The sequence below is a fragment of the Triturus cristatus genome, chromosome 4_1 (genome assembly GCF_964204655.1).
Source record: "Triturus cristatus chromosome 4_1, aTriCri1.1, whole genome shotgun sequence".
In the NCBI taxonomy this organism is placed as follows: Eukaryota; Metazoa; Chordata; class Amphibia; order Caudata; family Salamandridae; genus Triturus; species Triturus cristatus.
The window spans coordinates 804469878-804490302 of NC_140585.1; the positions used below are offsets into that span (position 1 = coordinate 804469878).

Genomic DNA, 20425 nt, shown 5'->3' on the forward strand with positions numbered 1-20425 from the left:
ACCTCTGGGCATCCCTTGTTTGTGATCTTTGCTATAAAAACCCATGTAACCATCGTTCGGTGTGCTCTCTCCTTGAGTATCTCTAAGTTGCTTGTCGGACGGAGCCCCATTCATGAATGCTAATTAAATGACCTATGGTTTGTACTTCGCTCCAGTGTCGATTCTTCCTTACTTGTTAAGAACCTGTGGACTAAAGGGTGACCCTGCACCAGTGGGTTATTAATAATCCACCTCCACACTCCTCCATAAGGGATCGGTAACATAATTCTCTATGAAACCTTCATCTCTTGTTGCACCAAATAAAACGTTCCAGGTCCCTCTGATGGGAGCCTATGGTACCAAGTGGAGGTTCTAGGGGGAGAACTTGGAAAAGGAATAAGATCTTTTGTAAGATTGTCATCCTGACCGCTGCAATGCGGCCTAGCCACAACAGGGAATATGGCCTCCATCTATGCAAGTGCTCCCTAGTCTGTTGGAGTAGTTCTATATAGTTAAGCGAAGTAGTGTGTTGTGTATTAAAGTAGTTTAAAGAGGACTCCAGAAACAACGATGACATGTGGAATAACACTTATCTTTTTTCATAAGTTGTAATTGGTATTTTCAAACATACATGTAACCCATCCATTTTCTTATTGGAACAACTGAATCCATGGAGTAATTTCTCTGATAACAGTAAAGAAATCTAAATGCTCAAACTGTGAGGATTGAGAAATTGTATGCTTAACATCATAATCTCCAAATGTCAAGTGGTTCGACCCCTCATCAGCTCCTAACATCGCTACAGCAGGCTCCAAGATAGCTCAACAAGACTGCCTTCATGAGTTAGGATGAGGACTCACTGTCATCTACTAGGAATCTATCAAATGCACAACATCCACAGAGAAATGCATTTATGTAACACCTGCACTTCAAGCTGCAAATCTCAGAAAAATTTACCCTGAATGGAACCCTCGTCTACCGACTAACCGGACCACGAGCCACCTTTACTGACCTCATTCACCAACTTCATCGCTCCGCTCACCATTAACGCCAGAGCCTTCTTTCCCTATGTGACCTCAACTTTCACCAGGAAGACCGAAACAACCCCTGCTCCACTGCACTCCTTGAAAGCTTGAGCAACATCAGACTCATCCAGCTCATCCCAGAAACAACACACCCCTGAACACATACTGGACCCCATCTTCACCACAAGCAGCAGCATGAAATATAACTCCACTGCACCGCTCATATGGACCGACCACTCCATTGTCAACTTTGAAATCAACACATCTCAAGTCAATACCCCTACCAGTTTCAGCTTTAATGCCACAGGTGGGGCAAAATCACAGAAGCAGACTGGCTCAGCGCTCTGAGCATGGATCAACCTAGCCTCACGGACAACCTCGACAAGGACATTAACAACTGGATCAAGAACTGCGAGGACTCCCTCACACCATTTAAACCCAATAAGCATAGTAGATCATACAAGCAGCTAGCTGGTACACAAGACCTCCAAGACCCAAAACGGCACTGAAAACAGCTAGAAATGAAATGGAAAGCCAACCACAACACCGCAGATTGAGCTACCTAGAAGGCTGCACTCAGATGCTATCACCAACAAATAAGAGACACCAAGAAAAAGCACTAGTGGATTGCATCGAAGGAAGCTCCAACAGCTTCAAGGAGATCTTCTCGATTGTTAAGGATTTCACCTCGCCCTCAGTCTCTGTCACCACCATCGCTGCCTCCTGGCATCTTTGGAACCTATCCAACTACTTTCACAGCAAAATGGCAACAATCCACAGTAACTTGGCACGCAAACCATTCCCAGAGAACCCGTTGCTAACCTACCCACCAGCAACTGTGACGACCACCTGACCGAATGAACAACCCTCACCAGAAATGACACAGCGGCAATCATGCAGACCATCCACTCAAGGGCCCCAATGGTGGCCGTCGGAACTAGAAGCAACACTCACAACCACAGACCTTGCAAGAAATCTAGGGATCACCTTAGACGAAAAGCTCAACATGATGGTTCAAGTCAACGCAGTGTGTACCTCCTGCTTCCACATACTGCAGTTGCTTTGAAAACTCTCCAAATGGTCACCTCTGAACACTAGATGGACCATCACACAAGCACTCATCACCAGCAGCCTGGACTTCGACAACTCTCTCTATGCCAAAATCTCCAAACACATCCTACACTGACTCCAGACCATCCAGAACACCGCTGCAAAACTCCTTCATGACCTGCCACGCCGCACCAATTCACAAGCGCAGTACGTTCAAACTTCTCACTCACACATGCAAACCCTTACACAACACAGGACCGGAATACCTTGACAGTTGCAAATACTTTCACAAACCCACCAGACACCTATGCTCTGCATTTTAGTCACACATATTCCCCGCATCTGCAAAAGCAAAACTGGAGGTTGCTTCTTCTCCTACATCGTACCCAAAACATTGAACAACCTCCCTCAACACATCAGACCCTTCTCCTGCCTTCTTGGGTTCCGCAAGAAGCTGAAGACCTGGTTGTTGGTATAAGCACCTTGGTGAGCACAAACCTACACACCTGCCCAGGCACCTGGAAACCCTCTTGAGTGATTAGTGCACTATACAAATCAATATAACATATCAATATAACATGTGTTACTACTCATCAGACAAATGCTTATACGCAGAAAGTCATAATATAAATTATTAATGGACTATAGTATTGCCAAACAGACTAGTTCCTTTAACTAACCTGGTGCTGTGGATCACAGGCTAAGTTCCCAACTAACCAATATAACTTCTTAGTCATTCCCACAGTTTGTGATTCCGCATAGACCCATACATTTATTCATACATGTACAATGTAACCAACTCTCAAACATTCAATCATACACACCCAGTGGGGGCATTTACAGTACAGGATAAGGTATAAATATCATAAGTATATCCAGACAAGTCTACCATTTCATTAAAAATAAGTTCCCTTCTAAAACAAGGTGAAAGTGTGACTTGAGACACGCTTATTAAAATAGTTACTCAAATTATGGTTGGTCTAGGGATTTAGTATAATTGGCCTAGCTGTTATGCAGATTAGTTGGATAATAGCGTTATCTTTGAAATGTAATATATTGTTCTTAAAATCAAGCAAAATAGCTCTGCCTGACTTGCAGTAGAATCTCAATTTAAGTATTTGGAAAATAATTTTTGTATCTCATTGCAGTATATTTTAGGGCATATTTAAAAAAAAAAAACTAATTGAGCATATTATAAATACAAGACATAATTTACAGTATGTAGTAATCACTGTGTATGAACTTGAACAAAGTTCCATTATCTGACCAATATTGATCCCCCTCAGAGATAAAATTGTCTCCTAATAGGAATCTTTCAATTGATTTCCAGCATCATCTGACATACTTTCAAACTACATATGTTTTGCTTAAGAATCCTTTTTAGTGATTTTCAGTAAAAAAGATATTCGAATTATGAAATTGTAGAAAGAATTAAGTGGCAAATTTAGTACAATACTGATAGTCAAACTGCAACGTACATCTGTCTAATTTATATGGTGACCGTATGTTCAAAAGTTGTTAGCCAATTACAGAAACTCAATAGAAATGTTCTGGAGAAGTATTATAAACTTGCAGTCTTTTTGTTCCCCTTATTTCCGATCATCTCTTTAAGGGAAGTAGTCAGAATTAATCTTTATCTAAGTATAAATCTTTATTTGATTTTAGCAGTCCCCAATCTTTGATGTGTAACTTTAAACATTCTCTTTTTGATCTATTTGGCAATACAAGCAATAATGATAAGAATCAGTCATTTGATCAGTGGGTAGACACAGCATGGCAATCTGAGATTTATTGTCCTAAATAGACTTTATAATAGAAATAAATAGTTTTGTAATATTGACCTTCTCCCTTATAACTTTGGTGGCCCGTTTCTTTCCCTTAAGCCCCTAAAGAAATTGTAAATTGGAAACCAGGTGAGCTACCAGTATCCTGATTCATGAAAGAAAAAAATCATGCTTGTAACCTATTCTCTTTGTTCGGTTTATCTTTAAATGATGTCTTCATGTGTAAATACCAGTGTCTGAAGGGAAGGATTGATGGGCTCAGAAGATAATAGTCTACTTGAAGCAGCCACTTCTATCCAATATCTGAAATATTTCCTTTTATGGAGGATAGGATGGCGTGTTGGTTTACAGATTGTTAGGTTTCTAGACTTTGACATTTTGCAATAAATAACACTTAATACAGTTTAATTTTCCTTTTTAGGTTCCTAAAATATGGATGTTCGAGTGCTTTTATTGGAATAATCATTGCCATCTACTTCTTGCCATCTCCCATTGATCCAGAACCATTCATGTGAGTTCTCTTTCCTGATGTGTGGCTGAGATTGTGTAATGGACTTTTGCTGTTGATCAGGACCATTTGATCTTCATCAGATGTGTTTCCGTTTACTTGCAGTGTTCTAGTGTGGTCTTGAAACAGTGTTCACCCAGGCTACGACGTTCAGCCCAGTGAATGTCTAATAACTACCCATTTTTGCTTGTAAATGTTGTGTTCAGTGGGTATTTGCAGAAATGTATAGAGTTGGGAGAAGTGAAAAAGGATACAACACACATTTTTCATGCTGTTCAATGTATATGTTGTAGCTTGTATATGACTGATATAAGCACAGAGATTCAGTACTGCATTAGATTTGTCTGATTGTGACTAAAATGTTTTCTATATTCTGGTGTTCGTACAGTCTGTATTCCAGAGAATTACCACTATTATTACTCTGCTTCTTTATTTTCTCATGGAATAAAAATGCTGTGCGGCTCCGTGTGTTTTTTTTGTGCTAAAATGAAAATATTTTACTTAAACCCCTTTTTAAGTTTCGAGGTGAGCTGTTTCCACCCATCCCTTTTCTGGAGTAAAATTCCAACCATTGTCAGTGTGGGAAAGAGGCATATCTTAGTTTGATGTGATTGTGGACATTCAGAAACTTTTATTGCAAACCATGCCTTGATGCACCTGCTCTACATCATTTCCATGACTACTACCGCAGATTTCTCCTCCTACGTGGCGAAGAGATACGCAGTAGTAGAACCATTTCCATTTGTCAGGAACATTTCTAGAAATTCCTGACTGCCGGAAATGAAACCATTTTCAGATAAGTGTAATAATATTAAATAGCATCCTGTTGTAGCGTGATTTCTCCCCTTCTTTCTTTACACTACCAATACTTTCCCTTATGTTCAGCCTGAATGATTGTAGAATGTAGGATGATGTCATGGAATGTTGGTGTGTGGTCTTGGTTAGAGTGTCCGTTGAAGATGGGAGGCTGAGCAGCAGGGAGTCTGCTCCTGGTGGGGCTACACTGCCATCTTACTACCATCTTACTATCATCTTACAACAACTGTAAGCCTCAACTCGGGCTTCTACTTCACTCTAGTCTGGTGAGTTGTGTCCGGCTTGTACTTGACAGCTGTGTTTTATGCTACAAAGTCCACCTAAGCTGTTTGACCGTCAACTACCAGTGTTCTGTACTTCCTGGACAGTCTTCAGCCTGGGAGTTTATCATTTTATTGCTGAGGAGTCTGCTGTCACCCTTCTGTCACCTGGAAGCCTATTGCCTTTGAACAGCTTCCAAGAGGCGCTACACATTTTAACATATTTGTTTTATGTGAATACAATGGAGAGGGTTTTCGTGGACAGGAAGTAGTGGCGCTCAGCCTATATTCACGTATTGATATTTGAACAGAAACAATTTGGTATGGTGCTAACATGGAAGGGGAGACCCTCAAACCCTTAATCTGTGAAGGAGAATCCTAACACATGTACATCTAGCAACAATCCCATGCACTCATACAATATTACAATACATCGTGTAGACGTGTCTCGAAAGCGAATGGAAACAATCCAACGTTGAAGTCTTTAATTTCTTTAATTGGTCATCATATGAAAAGTACACAGCCAGCCGACACATGTTTCATCAGAGAAACAGTGATCTCTGACTCTTCAGGGCAGCCTAAGCAGAGCACTTCAGCAAAATCAAATAAGAAAGCTGATTTTTTTGCCCAGATTATCCATCGTTGCCAATTTTGATTCCTGTTAGATGTATATAACAGTGGATTCTCCGTTGATTTTTAGCATTGAGTTGCTCGTGTGGTTGAACTTTGATGGCTTATTTGATCGTCTTAGTTGAATCACAAGCTGCAAATTGTCCGGGACTATTAGTACGAGACAGGGCAAAGGACTCGTGTATGTTTTCTTTGTGAAGCGACTCGTGTTGTCGAGAGTTACATCGATGCAGCTTGTGCGTGCAGCTTGGAATCTATTTGCTCAGCTGTTCGTTCCTAGAGTCAGAGATCACTGTTTCTCTGATGAAACACGTGTCGGCTGGCTGTGTGCTTTTCATATGATGACCAATTAAAGAAATTAAAGACTTCAACGTTGGATTGTTTTCATTCGCTTTCGAGACACGTCTACACGATGTATTGTAATATTGTATGAGTGCACGGGATTGTTGCTAGATATTTGTTTTGTGTTTCCCTGTTTCATTTGAGTCCTCAACCTGCGTGGGAAGTATTTTTTTGTCTGACAGCAAGCTTTGTCTATTTCCTTTGTGTTCTAGCTGTGTTTTTTTTCTTTACAAACTGGACACCCTAGCAGTGAAAGTTACTAGTCTCTTGGACTCTGTTGCAGCAATTTATTCTGTATAAAACGGCACCTTTGTTTAAACTTTCTACTTGAAACTGACTGGGACAACTTAGTGTGTATTGAACGGCATCTTTTGACCCGTCGCACTTGATTAAACAAGCAAGCAGCCATGGCTTTGTGAAATTTGGTGAGTGGGGGCACTTTATTTTGCCTGTTTTTGGATGCTTAACTTTTTACCTCCGTACCTCGACAGTTTAACCGTTGCCATTCAAACTGTACACGAGCCCCTAATGCGCGCATACACTCAACGCGCGCTTCCTTACCTATCCATTGTTGTCCTCATACTTGCTCCGATGACGTGTGCACCTTCCTCGGACTCCTTGCCGTGGTGCACGTTTTGGTGCACGCTGCTGCTGCCAGCCATCCGGCGCAGCGTCGTAGAAGCGTGCCGCCATCTTGTGGTCTTACGTTGCGAGTGCCAGTATGCTCAAGTTATACTTTCTTCATTCTGCAATACAAACTGGACGTGCATATGTATTACTGTGGACTTCTTCGAGTTCTGCTTATGTACTTATGCACAATGATGTTTAGGTTTCCCTCACGGATCTTCTGCAACAGTGTGAGGGGTCGTTCGATTGAAGTACACACTAGTTTTTTTTTGCTCTCCCTAATCTTTATGGGACGTTAACCAAGAGGAATTCACTGTGCCACACGCCTTTGGATGCCAACAGCCACATTGAGCTTTGGGTTAAGACGTCGGGTGAGGCATTGCTCACCGCAGTTTATGATTTTCTCTTCATTGTATTGTTTGTTCGCTATGCCTATTATGGCGTGAGTGTGCTTGCAGTCATAATATTTTTCTCATTTTTTAAATGCTATAGTTCATATGTTTCTGCGTAATTAGCACCTATGCATTGTTATGTGATGTGAATTTAATTATACTGTTATTGTATTGTATTGTATTGGCACTTGTATAGCGCATGGCTACCCGGAGGCATCCCAGCGCTGTGATACGTTGCTGTGGACGTCAATCTTTAGGGGAAAAGCCAGGTCTTAAGTTGTTTCCGGAATTTTAGATGGATTGGTTCCCTCCGTAGATGTAGCAGGAGGTCATTCCAGAGTTTGGCGACATTTAGCGAGAAGAGCCTTCCGCCACTTCTCGCCTTCTTCATCCTGGGAACCATCGCAAGATGGAGCTCATTGGAGCGAAGTTTCCTATTAGCTCTATAAGGGCGGATCATGGCTTCTGTAATTATAGGCTTTCCTTCATTCAGTGCCTTATGGGCTATACAGAGAGCCTTAAAGTGTATTCTCTCCTGTACTGGGAGCCAGTGGAGAGCATGTAAAGAAGGTCTAGCTGAACATCGGTTAGGGGTGTCAGTAAGCATCCTTGCTGCGCAATTCTGCACTACCTGCAATTTTAAGATCACCTCCTTTGGGGCGGCTAAATACAGAGCATTTCCGTAATCAAGTCTGGACAAAATAAGAGCTTGGATCACTAGTCTTCTAGCGATCGGAGGTAGGAGTGGAAGGATTTTGTGAATGATTCTCAGTAAACCATAGCATAGAGCGTCCGTTTTCCTTGCCTGTGCTTTAAAGGTAAGATTCTGGTCCAGCCAGATTCCAAGGCTTTTGAGCCACGTTTTGGGGATTGGTGCTGGGCCCATGGTGGATGGCCAAAGATCTTTTGGGAATGTATTTACAGAATTACCAAGAATCATCAGCTCTGTTTTCTCTCCATTGAGTTTCAGTTGCGATAAGCTCATCCATTTTACCACTTCTTGCAAGCAGGAAGGGAGATTGGTCTGTTGGCTAGAATAGTTCAAAGCTACAACCAACTGGGTGTCGTCGGCGTAGGTTAACATATGGATCCCGAAAGGGGTGACCACTTCAGCCAGCGGGGCCATGTAGGCATTAAAAAGAGTAGGACTCAGTGAAGAGCCCTGTGGGACTCCGCACTGTAGGGGCAAGGGCTGTGAGTTGGTACTGCCCTCAAAGACCTGAAAGGATCTCCCTTCTAGAAAGGACTGCAGCCATAATAGCGCTGTTCCCGTCACTCCAACTTTCCTGAGGCGGTGAATCAAGACATGATGATTAACTGTGTCAAAGGCCGCACTCAAGTCGAGGAGGATTATTGCAGCCACTCCTCCTGCATCCAGGATTTTCCGGGTTTCTTCCACCACTGAAAGTATTTTGGTCGCCGTTCCTTGGCCGGGGCGGAAGCCTGTCTGAGAAGGGTGGAGAACACCATTGGACTCCAGAAAGGCGGCGAGGGAGTGATTTACATGTTTCTCCGCTATCTTGCTGATTCCTGGCAGGAGTGAGATAGGGCGATAGTTACCCAGCTCAGCAGGGTCCAGGTTTTTTTTTTTAATAATGCACGCACCATTACCCTTTTTCCATTCTGAGTGAACCACACTCTTATCCAGTGAGGAATTAATTAGGCAGGTAACAGTGGAGGCAATGGTGGGTCCAACCAGCGACAGAATATTGGGAGGGGCTGGGTCTAGAGGGGATCCACTTTTTACCGATGCTAGGATTGCTAAGAGACGTTCCTGGGTTAGCGTTGGGAAGGACGTTAATTCCTGACTTTCTAACTGCCCACGGCCATTCATGTCCTAGCCCGTCGTACAGGGGATCGTTAGTTCCTGAGGTCCTAACTGCCCACTATCGCTCGTGTCAATGCTAGAGAAATTCCTGACTTCTTGAGGGAGAATCTTAAGAATATTCTTGACTTTGGTAGAGAAGAAATTTTGCCAATTCAGTACACCGCTGACTAGATGAATCCGACGGAACCACCGGGCTAGGTGATTTCATTAGCTTCGAGGCAATGTTAAAGATTTCTCTAGGGGAGTTGCGTGCTGAAAGAATCTTTCCCTCATAGTAGGAAGCTTTTTTTTTTTGTTTCAATTTTTTTATTAGGGTTTTGCATACAACATTCAGTAATGTACATCAGATATATCATTGACGAACCACTTTTTACATCATTGTGAAGTATCATTTCTGTTTACAAAGGGTGATTGTATTAGGTGCCTAGTCCCTGGAACCTCTTGACACTGCTACAATCGTACGTCTACTACTGGTTTGTTCCACTAGGCTGTAGTGTGCCCTATTGCGACTGTACCGGTGTGTCACATATTAGCTGGGGTTAGCTCGTTCTCCCCGTTTCTATCTGTGTAGCTCTTCCCTTATGACATATGTAATCCTCTATTCCGTTTAACCAGTGCATCGGTTGTTGAACTGCCCTCATAGTAGGAAGCTTGGGCAGTTTTTATTTCTGCTTTATACCAGCGAATGACTGACCTATATTCCCTTTTTTTATCTGAAGAAAAATCTTTCCTCCACGCTCTTTCTGCTTTTTTACACTGTTGGCGTAGGATACGTAGTTCGGGAGTATACTACTGGGCCTTGTTAGGGCCAGTTTTCATCTGGGTTAAAACTTTGGGGAGCACCAGATCAAGGGACCTCTCAATCCAGTTGCCGAAGTTTTTATTGGCAATTATTGGATCAATATCAGGGGTAGGTATATTTTTTTCCAACTCTGATATCCAGCCCTCCAAGGGAAGCTTAGACCATGGACGGATTTGAGTACGTGGCGGAACAACGCCAGGTATCGTATTGAGATGTATCCACTGAAAGGGAATCAGAGAGTGGTCTGACCATGGGAGAGGGATGGGTTTTTTCCCTTCTAAATTCTCCAAATTAGAGAAGATGGGATCGAGGAGGTGTCCCATTTCATGTGTTGCTGACGGGACCTTCTGGAGTAAATGGAAGGTCATAAGATCCTGAGTCAGTTCTGGGGCTAATAAAGCGAACGGGTTGTCAAAGTGTAGGTTAAAATGTCTGAGAAGTGTGAAATTAGTGGCGCTAATCGCAAGATTATTGGCTATTTCTAGCAGGGTCTTGCCGAATTGGCCTATCGCCCCAGGAGGTCTATAAATAAGAATGCCGGAGAATGTGAGGGTGGGTGTGAATCCAAGCGAAAAATTGATGTTTTCACAGTCTGACAACGGGCTGCCTAGTTGGCGACAAGTCATATACTCCCTATATACAATAGCAATCCCTCCGCCCTTGCCTGTCCCTCTATCCATTCTCTGTATCAGATAACCTGGAGGGAGGGCTTGAACCGTATCCGGCTCTGAACTGGAATTGAGCCATGTTTCTGTAAGGAATAAATCCTCAGGGGCTTCTTCCTTTAGAAGTATTGAGATTTCACTAGTGTGCTTTGGCAAAGATCTACAATTGAGTAGGAGTAGATTGTATATTTGCTCTTGAGATGAAGGAGAATTCGTAGATGCAAGCAATTGAAACTGACAGTGGGAGCATTTTAATTGAGATGACTGAGTCCGGAGAGAGTGTACATATTTTAGGTCTAAGGTGGAATTCAATGCTATCAACTGTGCGCTGGTGTAATGGAACTGACCGGTGGGAGGTGAACCAGGGGTTCTGGCTCCTGGTCCCAGTAGGGCGCGGATGGGCGCAGACGGCCTTGCCTTTGGCGCACCTTCGGCGTGCCGCTTGCGTGCCCGCTGCGCGCGCCCGCTGCGCGTCAGCGCCATCTGCTGTATTTGTAGTGTTCACCGGGTAATCTTGTGAGGAGACTGGACCGTCTCCCTCCAAAGATAGAGCCCGTCAGTGGCACACCGGAAGTAGGTAAGAATCTGACGTCGATACTCCCACCACTCAATCAGCACAGAGCTGTGGTGGACCGGGGAGCGGAAGCTAAGCAGAGATTCTAGGTGAGCACAATAGTAATTCCACACACAATTAACTCCCCGACTTCCCTGTCCCTCAGAATGCCCTTAGCCCTTTAAAATGTTTGAGCAGGTTCACATGTACAATGTGGGGTAAATAAAACTCGGTGCGGTGCTCAGGCAGTACAAGTGACAGTATTTAAAACAATTAACAATTTAAAAACGGCAGCGCTGCTTGCACTTGGCGTCTACCAGCAACTTGTCTTTAGCCTTCGTATGTTGCTGCGTGTAGGTGCTGTAGGGATTTTCCCCTATTACTGCTTGATGATTTATGCTTTTACTGAGCCATATAGCTACTTATTTACAGCACAGCGTATTCCCTCTGATTTGGTTTCATTGCCTGTGCAGCCCTAGTGTTTGGACTGCAGTGTTTTCACGTACTGGTCCTTCACCAGTTTTTGTGTGATTGCATTGTTTACTTGTGGTTTCTTTTGCTATTATTCATGGGTGAGTGTATCCCATTACATATTCTGCTGTTTTCTTGGGTGAGTGTATCCCAGTAAATTTTAGTTCTGTTTCTTGGGTGAGTGCATCCCAGCACATTTTCCTGTTGTTTTCATGGGTGAGTGTATCTCAGTACATTGTTTTCTGTTTCTTGGGTGAGTTCATTCCAGTGCATTGTATGCTGTTTGGTGGGTGGGTGTATCCCAGCTTCTGGCTGCGTTGTCTTTCTTGTGTGGGGGTGCTGTGTACTTTTTTATTTCAGTGCTTGTTGCTTAGTGGGTACTTCTATACTTCACTTACGTATTTTTTATATGTTCCGTGTTTGGTTCTGTCATATTTGCAGCGCTGGTTCGCTGTTTGCTTCACGGCTCTCCTTTGTCTACTTCTATTTTGGCTTGCCGGTGATGGGATTCACGGATTGTAGGGGTGCCTGAGATATCAGGCGTACGAGTGCTGTACGTGTTTTATGCATTTTAGTGCAGCTTCTTGTTTCTATTTGTGTTTGGTTCATGTTTTGCCTGAGACTTTTGGTCCCTTCTAGTGTCCGCATTTCATAGCATATGTTTTGTTTTCTGGGTTGTGCCTTTCCTTTGGAGAAAAGGGTAATGGTGTGCATGCCATTGTTTTGCTGCAATTTTCTTGTCATTGTATTATTGCATTTTTATTCTATTTTATTAGTGCATTGCATTTTCAATCTCTTGTTATTGTATTATTGCATTTTTATGCCGTTTTTATTATTGCATTGCCTTTTCTTGCCTTTGTACTTTTGCATTTTCTTGTCACTGTATTATTGCATTTAAGATAGTACCTCTAGCTATCCTTTACAGTGTTTCATTTTCTTTCAATTGTTGAATTTTCTTCTTTGTCTTTTTCTATTTCTTGTTCCTTTCTTCATTCCTTTTCTTTTGTTGATGTAAAGAAAGAGGATATGTTGTAGTGTGATTTCTCCCCTTCTTTCTTTCCACTACAAATACTCTCCCTTATGTTCAGCCTGAATGATTGTAGAATGTAGGATGATGTCACGGAGTGTTGGTGTGTGGTCTTGGTTAGAGTGTCAGTTGAAGATGAGAGGCTGAGCGGCAGGGAGGCTGCTCCAGATGGGGCTACTCTACCATCTTACTACCATCTTACTATAACTGAAACTTAATAAAGGATCTACTTGGAACTTACAACTTGTCTGCATAGGGATTCTCATACTACAACACATCAGTGCTATGTAAGCAACCACATTGACAAGGAGCTCATAGGGCATTGGGCGGAGGGCATTTATTTTCTCATTGGCTAATAGGATACAGCCTCACTGCTGGACGCCTTATGCTAAACCTTTTAGCCATCTAGTTGTGTCCCTTATATCTTCTCACAATAGTTCAGGCAACTCATCCCTTCACTTTTTTCATGTTAGCCCACTTTCTCTGCTCAGTCCCAAGTGTGTTCTGATGCTGGGCAGATCAGTATTTCAACAGACCTTCCTCAGTGGCATTGTCATTCTTAACCACATCTCCACATAGCCACCAAGACCTCATTGACTTTCATGACAACACTACCATACTGCAAGTTTTCATGGATAGATACAATACTGCCTTCAAGAGTCTGGCGGATGTTGGAAAGATGGAGTGGTAGGCATATTTTAGTCCCACCTCATTTGCAAAGAATTTGAGGATGTTCACTCAGTCTTTCACACGCTCGCTTGTGGAATGCATCACAGGCACTCTGTCACTGATTCATGTTTGCTTTCAGTGGTCTATCCTACCCCAGAGAAACACCTTCACCTTTTCCCTACAGACATGCTGAACGGGGCGCAATTTGTGACGATAACTTCAAACCACTTCTTTCTCATGGGTTTTCTTTCAATTTGGGTAGATGATTCCTGAAATGCTGATGAGAAAGTGAACAATATGGAAAATTAGACTTTGCAGAATTGCTTAATTCTTCTTCCACTCAAATGTAGTGCACAGCTTAAATGTACTTTTCTCCCCATCACAAGACTCTTACATGTCACTTCTCAAAGATCATTGACTCCTCCCTCTCAGTGGGTGAAGTTCTTCAGGATCTGAAATATTTCATTATAACTCTACTTTTAAAAGAAATGGCCATGGATGCTGAAAACCTAGCAACCTTTAGAATAATCTCTAGCTTCCTATAATTTGTAAAGATTCTTCTTGGAGCTGAGTTTTTGTAGTAACACTCTTCTCTCCTAGTACCGAAGTATTTTTTCCACGTAAGTCTGACCTTTTCAGTGTATTAAACCTGCCATTATAAATATAAGGTGGAGATGTGCACGCCAAAATGACCGCCTGCTGTTAAGCTCCCAGTACACAACAAGCTATTTTCATCCATTTTTCAGGGCATTTATTAGTGCTTAAGCCACCCTCTTTACCCCATGTGGCGAAGAGCCTTTAGGTCTCCTGTTTGTGGCTGTATCCTCTGCCTGTAAGCTTCGGCTAATATCTGGTCTTTTCAACAAGGCTCTTTCCAGAGCTCCTGTCAGGAAGGCGAGTTTCATTAGGAGAGGGCCCAGCTTCAGCCTTGAATCCACCTAGTCAGTTTTAGCTGCTGCACCTGGGAATTTCCTTCAGCTCTACATTGGATTGGCTTTTTCACCTACATTACCATTTTATATTACTGCTATATACTTTAATGGTAATTTGTTAACATGGAAGACAAAATTTTATCTTCATCATCTCAACATGTGCAACAAATATCTCTGCCGCCTGTAAAGTCTAAAATTATTGACTCCTCTGAAACTTCACTTACTATACTATATTAAGGAATTACAAGCAGTTAGATCTAACACTGACAATATTGTTATTGAAATGAAAAATATTTGTAAGGATATGGCAGGTCTTTCAATGAGGTCACAGCCAACTAAACTAAAATTAATAACAATGAAGCATAAATTGAGCAACTCATTTAATTCCACTTGCCAAAAAAATTCCTCCTATGAACACCCTGTTAATAGACTTAGAAATTCGAAATCGCCATTATAATTTGTGAGTTCTCAATTTGCCTGAAGACATAGAGGGCAGTGATTGTAGATATCATGAAAATCTACTGCCTAATCTCTTAAACTTAAAATTTCCAGAACAATCTGAGATTGATAAAGCGCATTGTATTACATCTCATCGTAAGCCTGGCCATACCAGGACAGTAATATTTAAGGTATTTCGTCATCATCTTCTTGTCCTCAAATGAAAAGCATCACAAGAAATTCCCTCGCTTCTAGTTAATGGCAATAAAATCTTCATCCATCAAGATTTTGCTAAAGAGACTGTTGCCATCCATAAGGACTTTACAGCTTTAAGACCATGACGTAGAAACTCTGGATTCAAATACGGTCTCTTTGACCCTTCCATCTTGCAAATTTGGGAGGATGACCTCTCTAAATCATTTCATTGTCCAGATGATCTTCGAGCGTTCTTGGATAATCATCTCTCACTTTAAGTTGATACTCTAGGCCCATCAACCTGACATCGCTTGGACCACTTTGGAGTCTCTACTTATTATTTACTTATTAGCCCTAAAAATATGAAGTTATGATTGCTACTGGTGTTTCTCACTCTCACTTGGCTATTCTTCTCAATGCATGCGTGCTCATTCTTAATATTTATGTTCTTTTTTTTTTTTTTCGACGTGTGTTCTGTTCTGTTCTTGTGTTACTATCTGCGCTAAAGCTACTTCATTGGTCTCCACTGCTACTACTGTATTTCTCTTAATTCTGATTGTAATTCTTTTTTCATAACTTCACCTGTGGATACTACCCATAAAATTAAAATTGTTTCTCTGAAGGGATTAAGACATCCTGTTAAACGTTTTAAAATTCTAGATTACTTATTTAGTCATAAAGTAGACAGTTATCTACTGCAGTAAACACATACTGACATAAAAATCTTAACCTACATGCAAAAGAAATGGGTTGGTTCGATAATTTGTTCCTCAGCATTTGGTAAGAAACATGGTATAGCAATTTTATTTTCGAAAAAGCTTCAATTACAGAGTTTGGATAAACACTCAGAAGGCAGATTCCTATGTGCTAAAACTAAACGTGGTAATGCTGTATTACATTTGATTAATATATACGACCAACAATTAATGACCCTTCTTCACATTACCTCTGAAATTATCCAACTTGGAAATATTCCTTTTATTGTTGGAGATTTTAATTTTTTGTGATCCCCTTTTACATAGGCTTTACCTCACTGAATTTACACATCCAAAGGTTTTTACACGGTTAAAGCACTATTCAAAAATGCATTTCCCAACTCATAAAGACTTTACTTTTTTCTCTAATCCTCATAAATCTCACTCACGTTTAGATTATTTATTGGCATCCAGAAATTTGGCAAAATCTGTAACTCAACCTTCAATCGGAAATATTGAAATTTCCAAACCTGCAATGACTGTTATGCTTGCAAGTCAATAAGTTCTCTGTTATTCCTTCTCGATGGAGCATGAATGTTGATTCCATTCTTCAAGGTGTCAATAAAGACACAAAATTGGCCGCTATCCAAGATGACTTTTCTCTCAACTCTGATGGTGTAACATCTCCTATTATATACTAGGATGCTTTTAAAGTATATAAATGAGGGGGTAACAATTTCTATAATGGCTCATGAAAATAAGGCATTCAATGTTAAATTATTAGATTTGGAGAAACAGATTACTAAATTATAAAGGTTATTTATTTCCTCTAACTATTAATTTTAAAACTGCACTACTAAAACTTAGATACGAATATAGTTCCTTATTAAGTAAAAGCTGGAATACAACTTTCAAATCGGAAAGCTAAATTTTCTTTCAATGCTAATAGATCTGGAAAAATATAACAAACCAGATCACCTTGAACCTCAAGTTATAGATGTTTTTTGGAACTCTGCTAGCCTGCCAAAGCTTTCTCAATCTACTATTCACTCACTCAAACTTCAGAATTACCCTGGACCAGATGGCATTCCTGCGTAATTTTTTAAAGCATTCGATGCTGTCCTAAATAACCATTTACTTCACTTTTTACTGATTTCAGTAAGTTAGGCATGGTTGCAGGTTCTTTTACTGAAGCCTTAATAATAGTATTACCTAAACCAGATAAAGACTGGAAAGTCTCTAATTATCACCCTCATAAATCAAGATTGTAAGCGTTTTTCTAAATTCTAGCCAGTAGACTTTCCAACAATTTATCATCACTCATACATATAGATCAAGCTAGATGCTGAAGAAGTTTGTGATAAAGTTCCTTGGCAATGTTTATTTCATGCACTATTCTCATTTAATTTTATATAAAATGGTATCAGTGTTGTACTGTTCACTATCTGCACCACTCTTTATCAATGGTCAGTTCTCTTACTCTTTTTTTTATTTGTAGCGTAACCCGACTAGGCTGTCCATGGTCACCCCTTCTTTTTTTCTTAGCCGTTGAATCTTTACTTTGTAACATCCGTAATTCCAACACAATCACAGGAATCGACATTTCAGAGATTACACTTAAAACTTCTTCTACTGCCAGTGGTTCCCAATATTTATCAACCCGTGGCTCCTTTGACCAATTGGCCATTGGCCACGCCTCTCTATTATATTACTTTTTTTGGCAGTGGTGCGAGCCGGGTGGTTGTAAAATGTAATCCCAGCCTCTGTAGTACTTCCATTTTAATCCCTGAAAAAAAGTGGGGTGAAGGTATGGAAAATAGTGCGTGCAGTCCAAGGATATGTCTACTCTCTCTTTGCACATATTTGTGTGCTCTCGGGCCATGTGTTGACTGCATCTTTTTGCTGTTTCTTCACACTCCGCCTGGAGCAGGACACATCCAGCCAAAATCAGTCAGGGGCACTGGGGTCCAAAGTGCACAGTTTGGTAACCTCTGCCCTATGCATCGGTTCCTACCCTCATTATCTGCAGGTGATATTCTCCAGTTTGTCAATGGTGCACATAATAAAGGATGTGATCAGGTTTGGGTAATACTTCGGTATTCAGATCATATGGAGCAAGTTGGAGATGTTCCACCTCGCCAGTAACTCTAATAGGATGGCGTTGCACTTTCCTTTGACTTGGATGAAAGAGTGAAAAATCTGGATATCGTCATCAATAGAAGCAGCCGTTAGAGACCGTTATGGACTGATGACTGAAAAACTTGCCACAAAAGTAGAGAGATGGATCTCACTACCCCTAGCTCGGGGTGGGGACAGAATTACGCATGCTAAAGTGGTAGTACTGCTCAAAAGTTTGTATTTGTTCATGCATATACCCATACCCCCAGGTTATCATACATGTGCTAGACTTCGAGCATTGCTGACTAAATTAGCACGGAGAGGGAAAACTCTGTGACTTACATGGGAGCGGCTTACTCAGCCCCATGAGGCGGGCTTATTTGCCATGACTGATCTCAGACAAAAACCTCTTTACTGCACCATTGCACCCCTCGAGAGAGAGCTCAAGTTAAGTATTGTTAGTGTTCTTGTCAGTGTCCAAGATATAAATTCATATGGCTGGAAAACAAAGGTGTACTCTCTGAAAGGCCACACTGCGTTGGCTACAGATGCACAATATGGAACAACTATCCCCTAATGGTTGTTTTATAGTCGGGCAGTTTCGTGAAATCCGATGCAATCATGTTTATCCTCAGAGAAGCAATGTTAGAAAGAAAAATATACTTTCAATTACCCTTCCAGTCGCCGGTCTATCTTGAAAAGAAACTCGTGTCAGGATATCTGTTTCTATATAGGACATTCTTGACTGAAAAGGAGGAAACGCATATGTCATAAGTCTGACGTTTCTTTGAGAAGCTTGTTGTGCATGCCTCACCCATAATTTACTGATTTGTAATCACTTTGTGCAGATTTGAGAGGCCCCCACCTGCTCTCGTCGGACCTTTACTGGTAAATACGAAGCTGAGCCGAGGCCAGAGACTCTTCGAAGGGCTCCTCAGAGGCCCAGAGTCCTTCACTGCTGACGAAACAGGTAATCCAGAAACAGACAAGGGCACAAACGATGCTGACTGAAGTAACAAGCACCCTGTGGGACTCATAGCAAGGTTCCCAGATTTGAGTCCATTATGTTATGTTATTAAAGCTTTTAAAGCCAAGGGTTTTTCTGGCGCTGAGCACTGTCTAACTGGTATCCATAGGCACAAAGACTTAGTCTGCGAACAGCCACGTTTCAACCCCTTCCTGAAAGAAAGGAGCTCCGTGGAGTTCCTAAGATGCACTGGTAAGTTGTTCCAGGCGTTTGTGGCACACAAGATGAAACTGCTGCCTTAACTTGATCCTGCGAAGTTACCAATACCCCGGGTAATAGTATCACTGGTGGTAGTGGGGGCTGGATGAGGGCAGAGGCACCCTAGTGTTACAAGTGGGACACCGAGTAGCTCTAAATCTAGCCACAAAGTTTCAGCCAGAGATTTCGACTGCTTTCAGCAACTGAAATGTCGGGTACCTGAGACCTCCGTCTGTCCAGACCCATCCTTATTTGTTCCTTCAACCTAGCCTGAAAGACGTGGACCACAGTGATAATGTGATGAGGGGGGGCCAACGCATCTCAGTGAAAAGAAATGTTGCAATGGTTTTTGTGAATTGTCGCTTTTGAGGTTCCTGTAAAATGACACACCATCAATGATGGTGTAGGAAGTATTTTAAACTGGTGTTGTCTGTAATGTATCTTGTAAATGGTTTTTATTCTTGAATACTGATAAGGGCCTTCCTTGGGTAATTAATCCCAGTACAGAATATCTTTTTCTGCTAGTACACAAATGTCCAAACACCGTCTTTTTTACGGGTAAAACAAACCATTAAATGAAATGTAAATGTCCATGAAAGAATTGCTTATTTCTCCGACTGCTTTGCAGCATCTTAATCTTCCCGTCACTGATAAATACACTTTGGTTTATGTCAGTCGCTTGAGCAAACCACTGATGTTACTCATAGGATAACATGGAATGAAGCACAGCAAAGCAGATTTCCACATATAAGATATACCCAGCTGATGACAGCCATTGGTATGACTGGCAGCCATGCGCAGGTGCCAGCTTGGACGGGAAGTCCGGCGCTACCCACAATTTTCGGTTTTTAAAAAGGAATTCTACTCACAGTGGCAGTGTTGCTTTAGTTCGGCCGAAAGGCTGACGCCCCAGCTGAATGCTTCCCTTGGTACGGTCTCCATGTAGGCACCGATGGCGAGCTCTGCCTTTGTCATGCACGGCCCCATTGCTGGAACAGGAGTAGCGAGTGCAGTGTGACTGATGTGTGTTTGGGCTATGATGTCCTCCAGTTTTGCATGAATGGTGATCGTGAGGATACAGTCTTATTAATGAGTTTGGCCATACGTCCTTCTCTGTGGAATATATTTGGTCAAGAAGGGTACACACTCTTCGGCTCTAAGTAGACTTCCATCATCAACGAAATGGGCATCTGCGATGACAAGTACAGGTGTGTGAAACTCGCATAATTTGCTGCAGCACAGTTTCACAAAATTACGCGTAATTACGAGAAATCAATCTTGCACTCAAAACATTACTTAACTAGCCATTCAGGTAAAAAGTTGACTCAATAATATAATTCCGAGTTGATTTTTGTTCTCTTGCATTCAGAACTTTTTCCGCTTTCTGACAGATT

General features: G+C 41.7%; 1 protein-coding gene across 1 annotated transcript in view; it reads left to right on the forward strand.

Annotated features, from left to right (window-relative positions):
* Positions 1 to 20425, forward strand: part of LOC146855584 (adipocyte plasma membrane-associated protein-like) — a 104755-nt gene that overhangs the window by 27310 nt on the left and 57020 nt on the right. Inside the window, exons 2-3 of the mRNA XM_085653415.1 lie at positions 4260 to 4349; positions 18655 to 18776. Of these exons, the coding sequence (XP_085509541.1) occupies positions 4260 to 4349; positions 18655 to 18776 (212 nt within the window). The remainder of the gene's footprint in view (positions 1 to 4259; positions 4350 to 18654; positions 18777 to 20425) is intronic.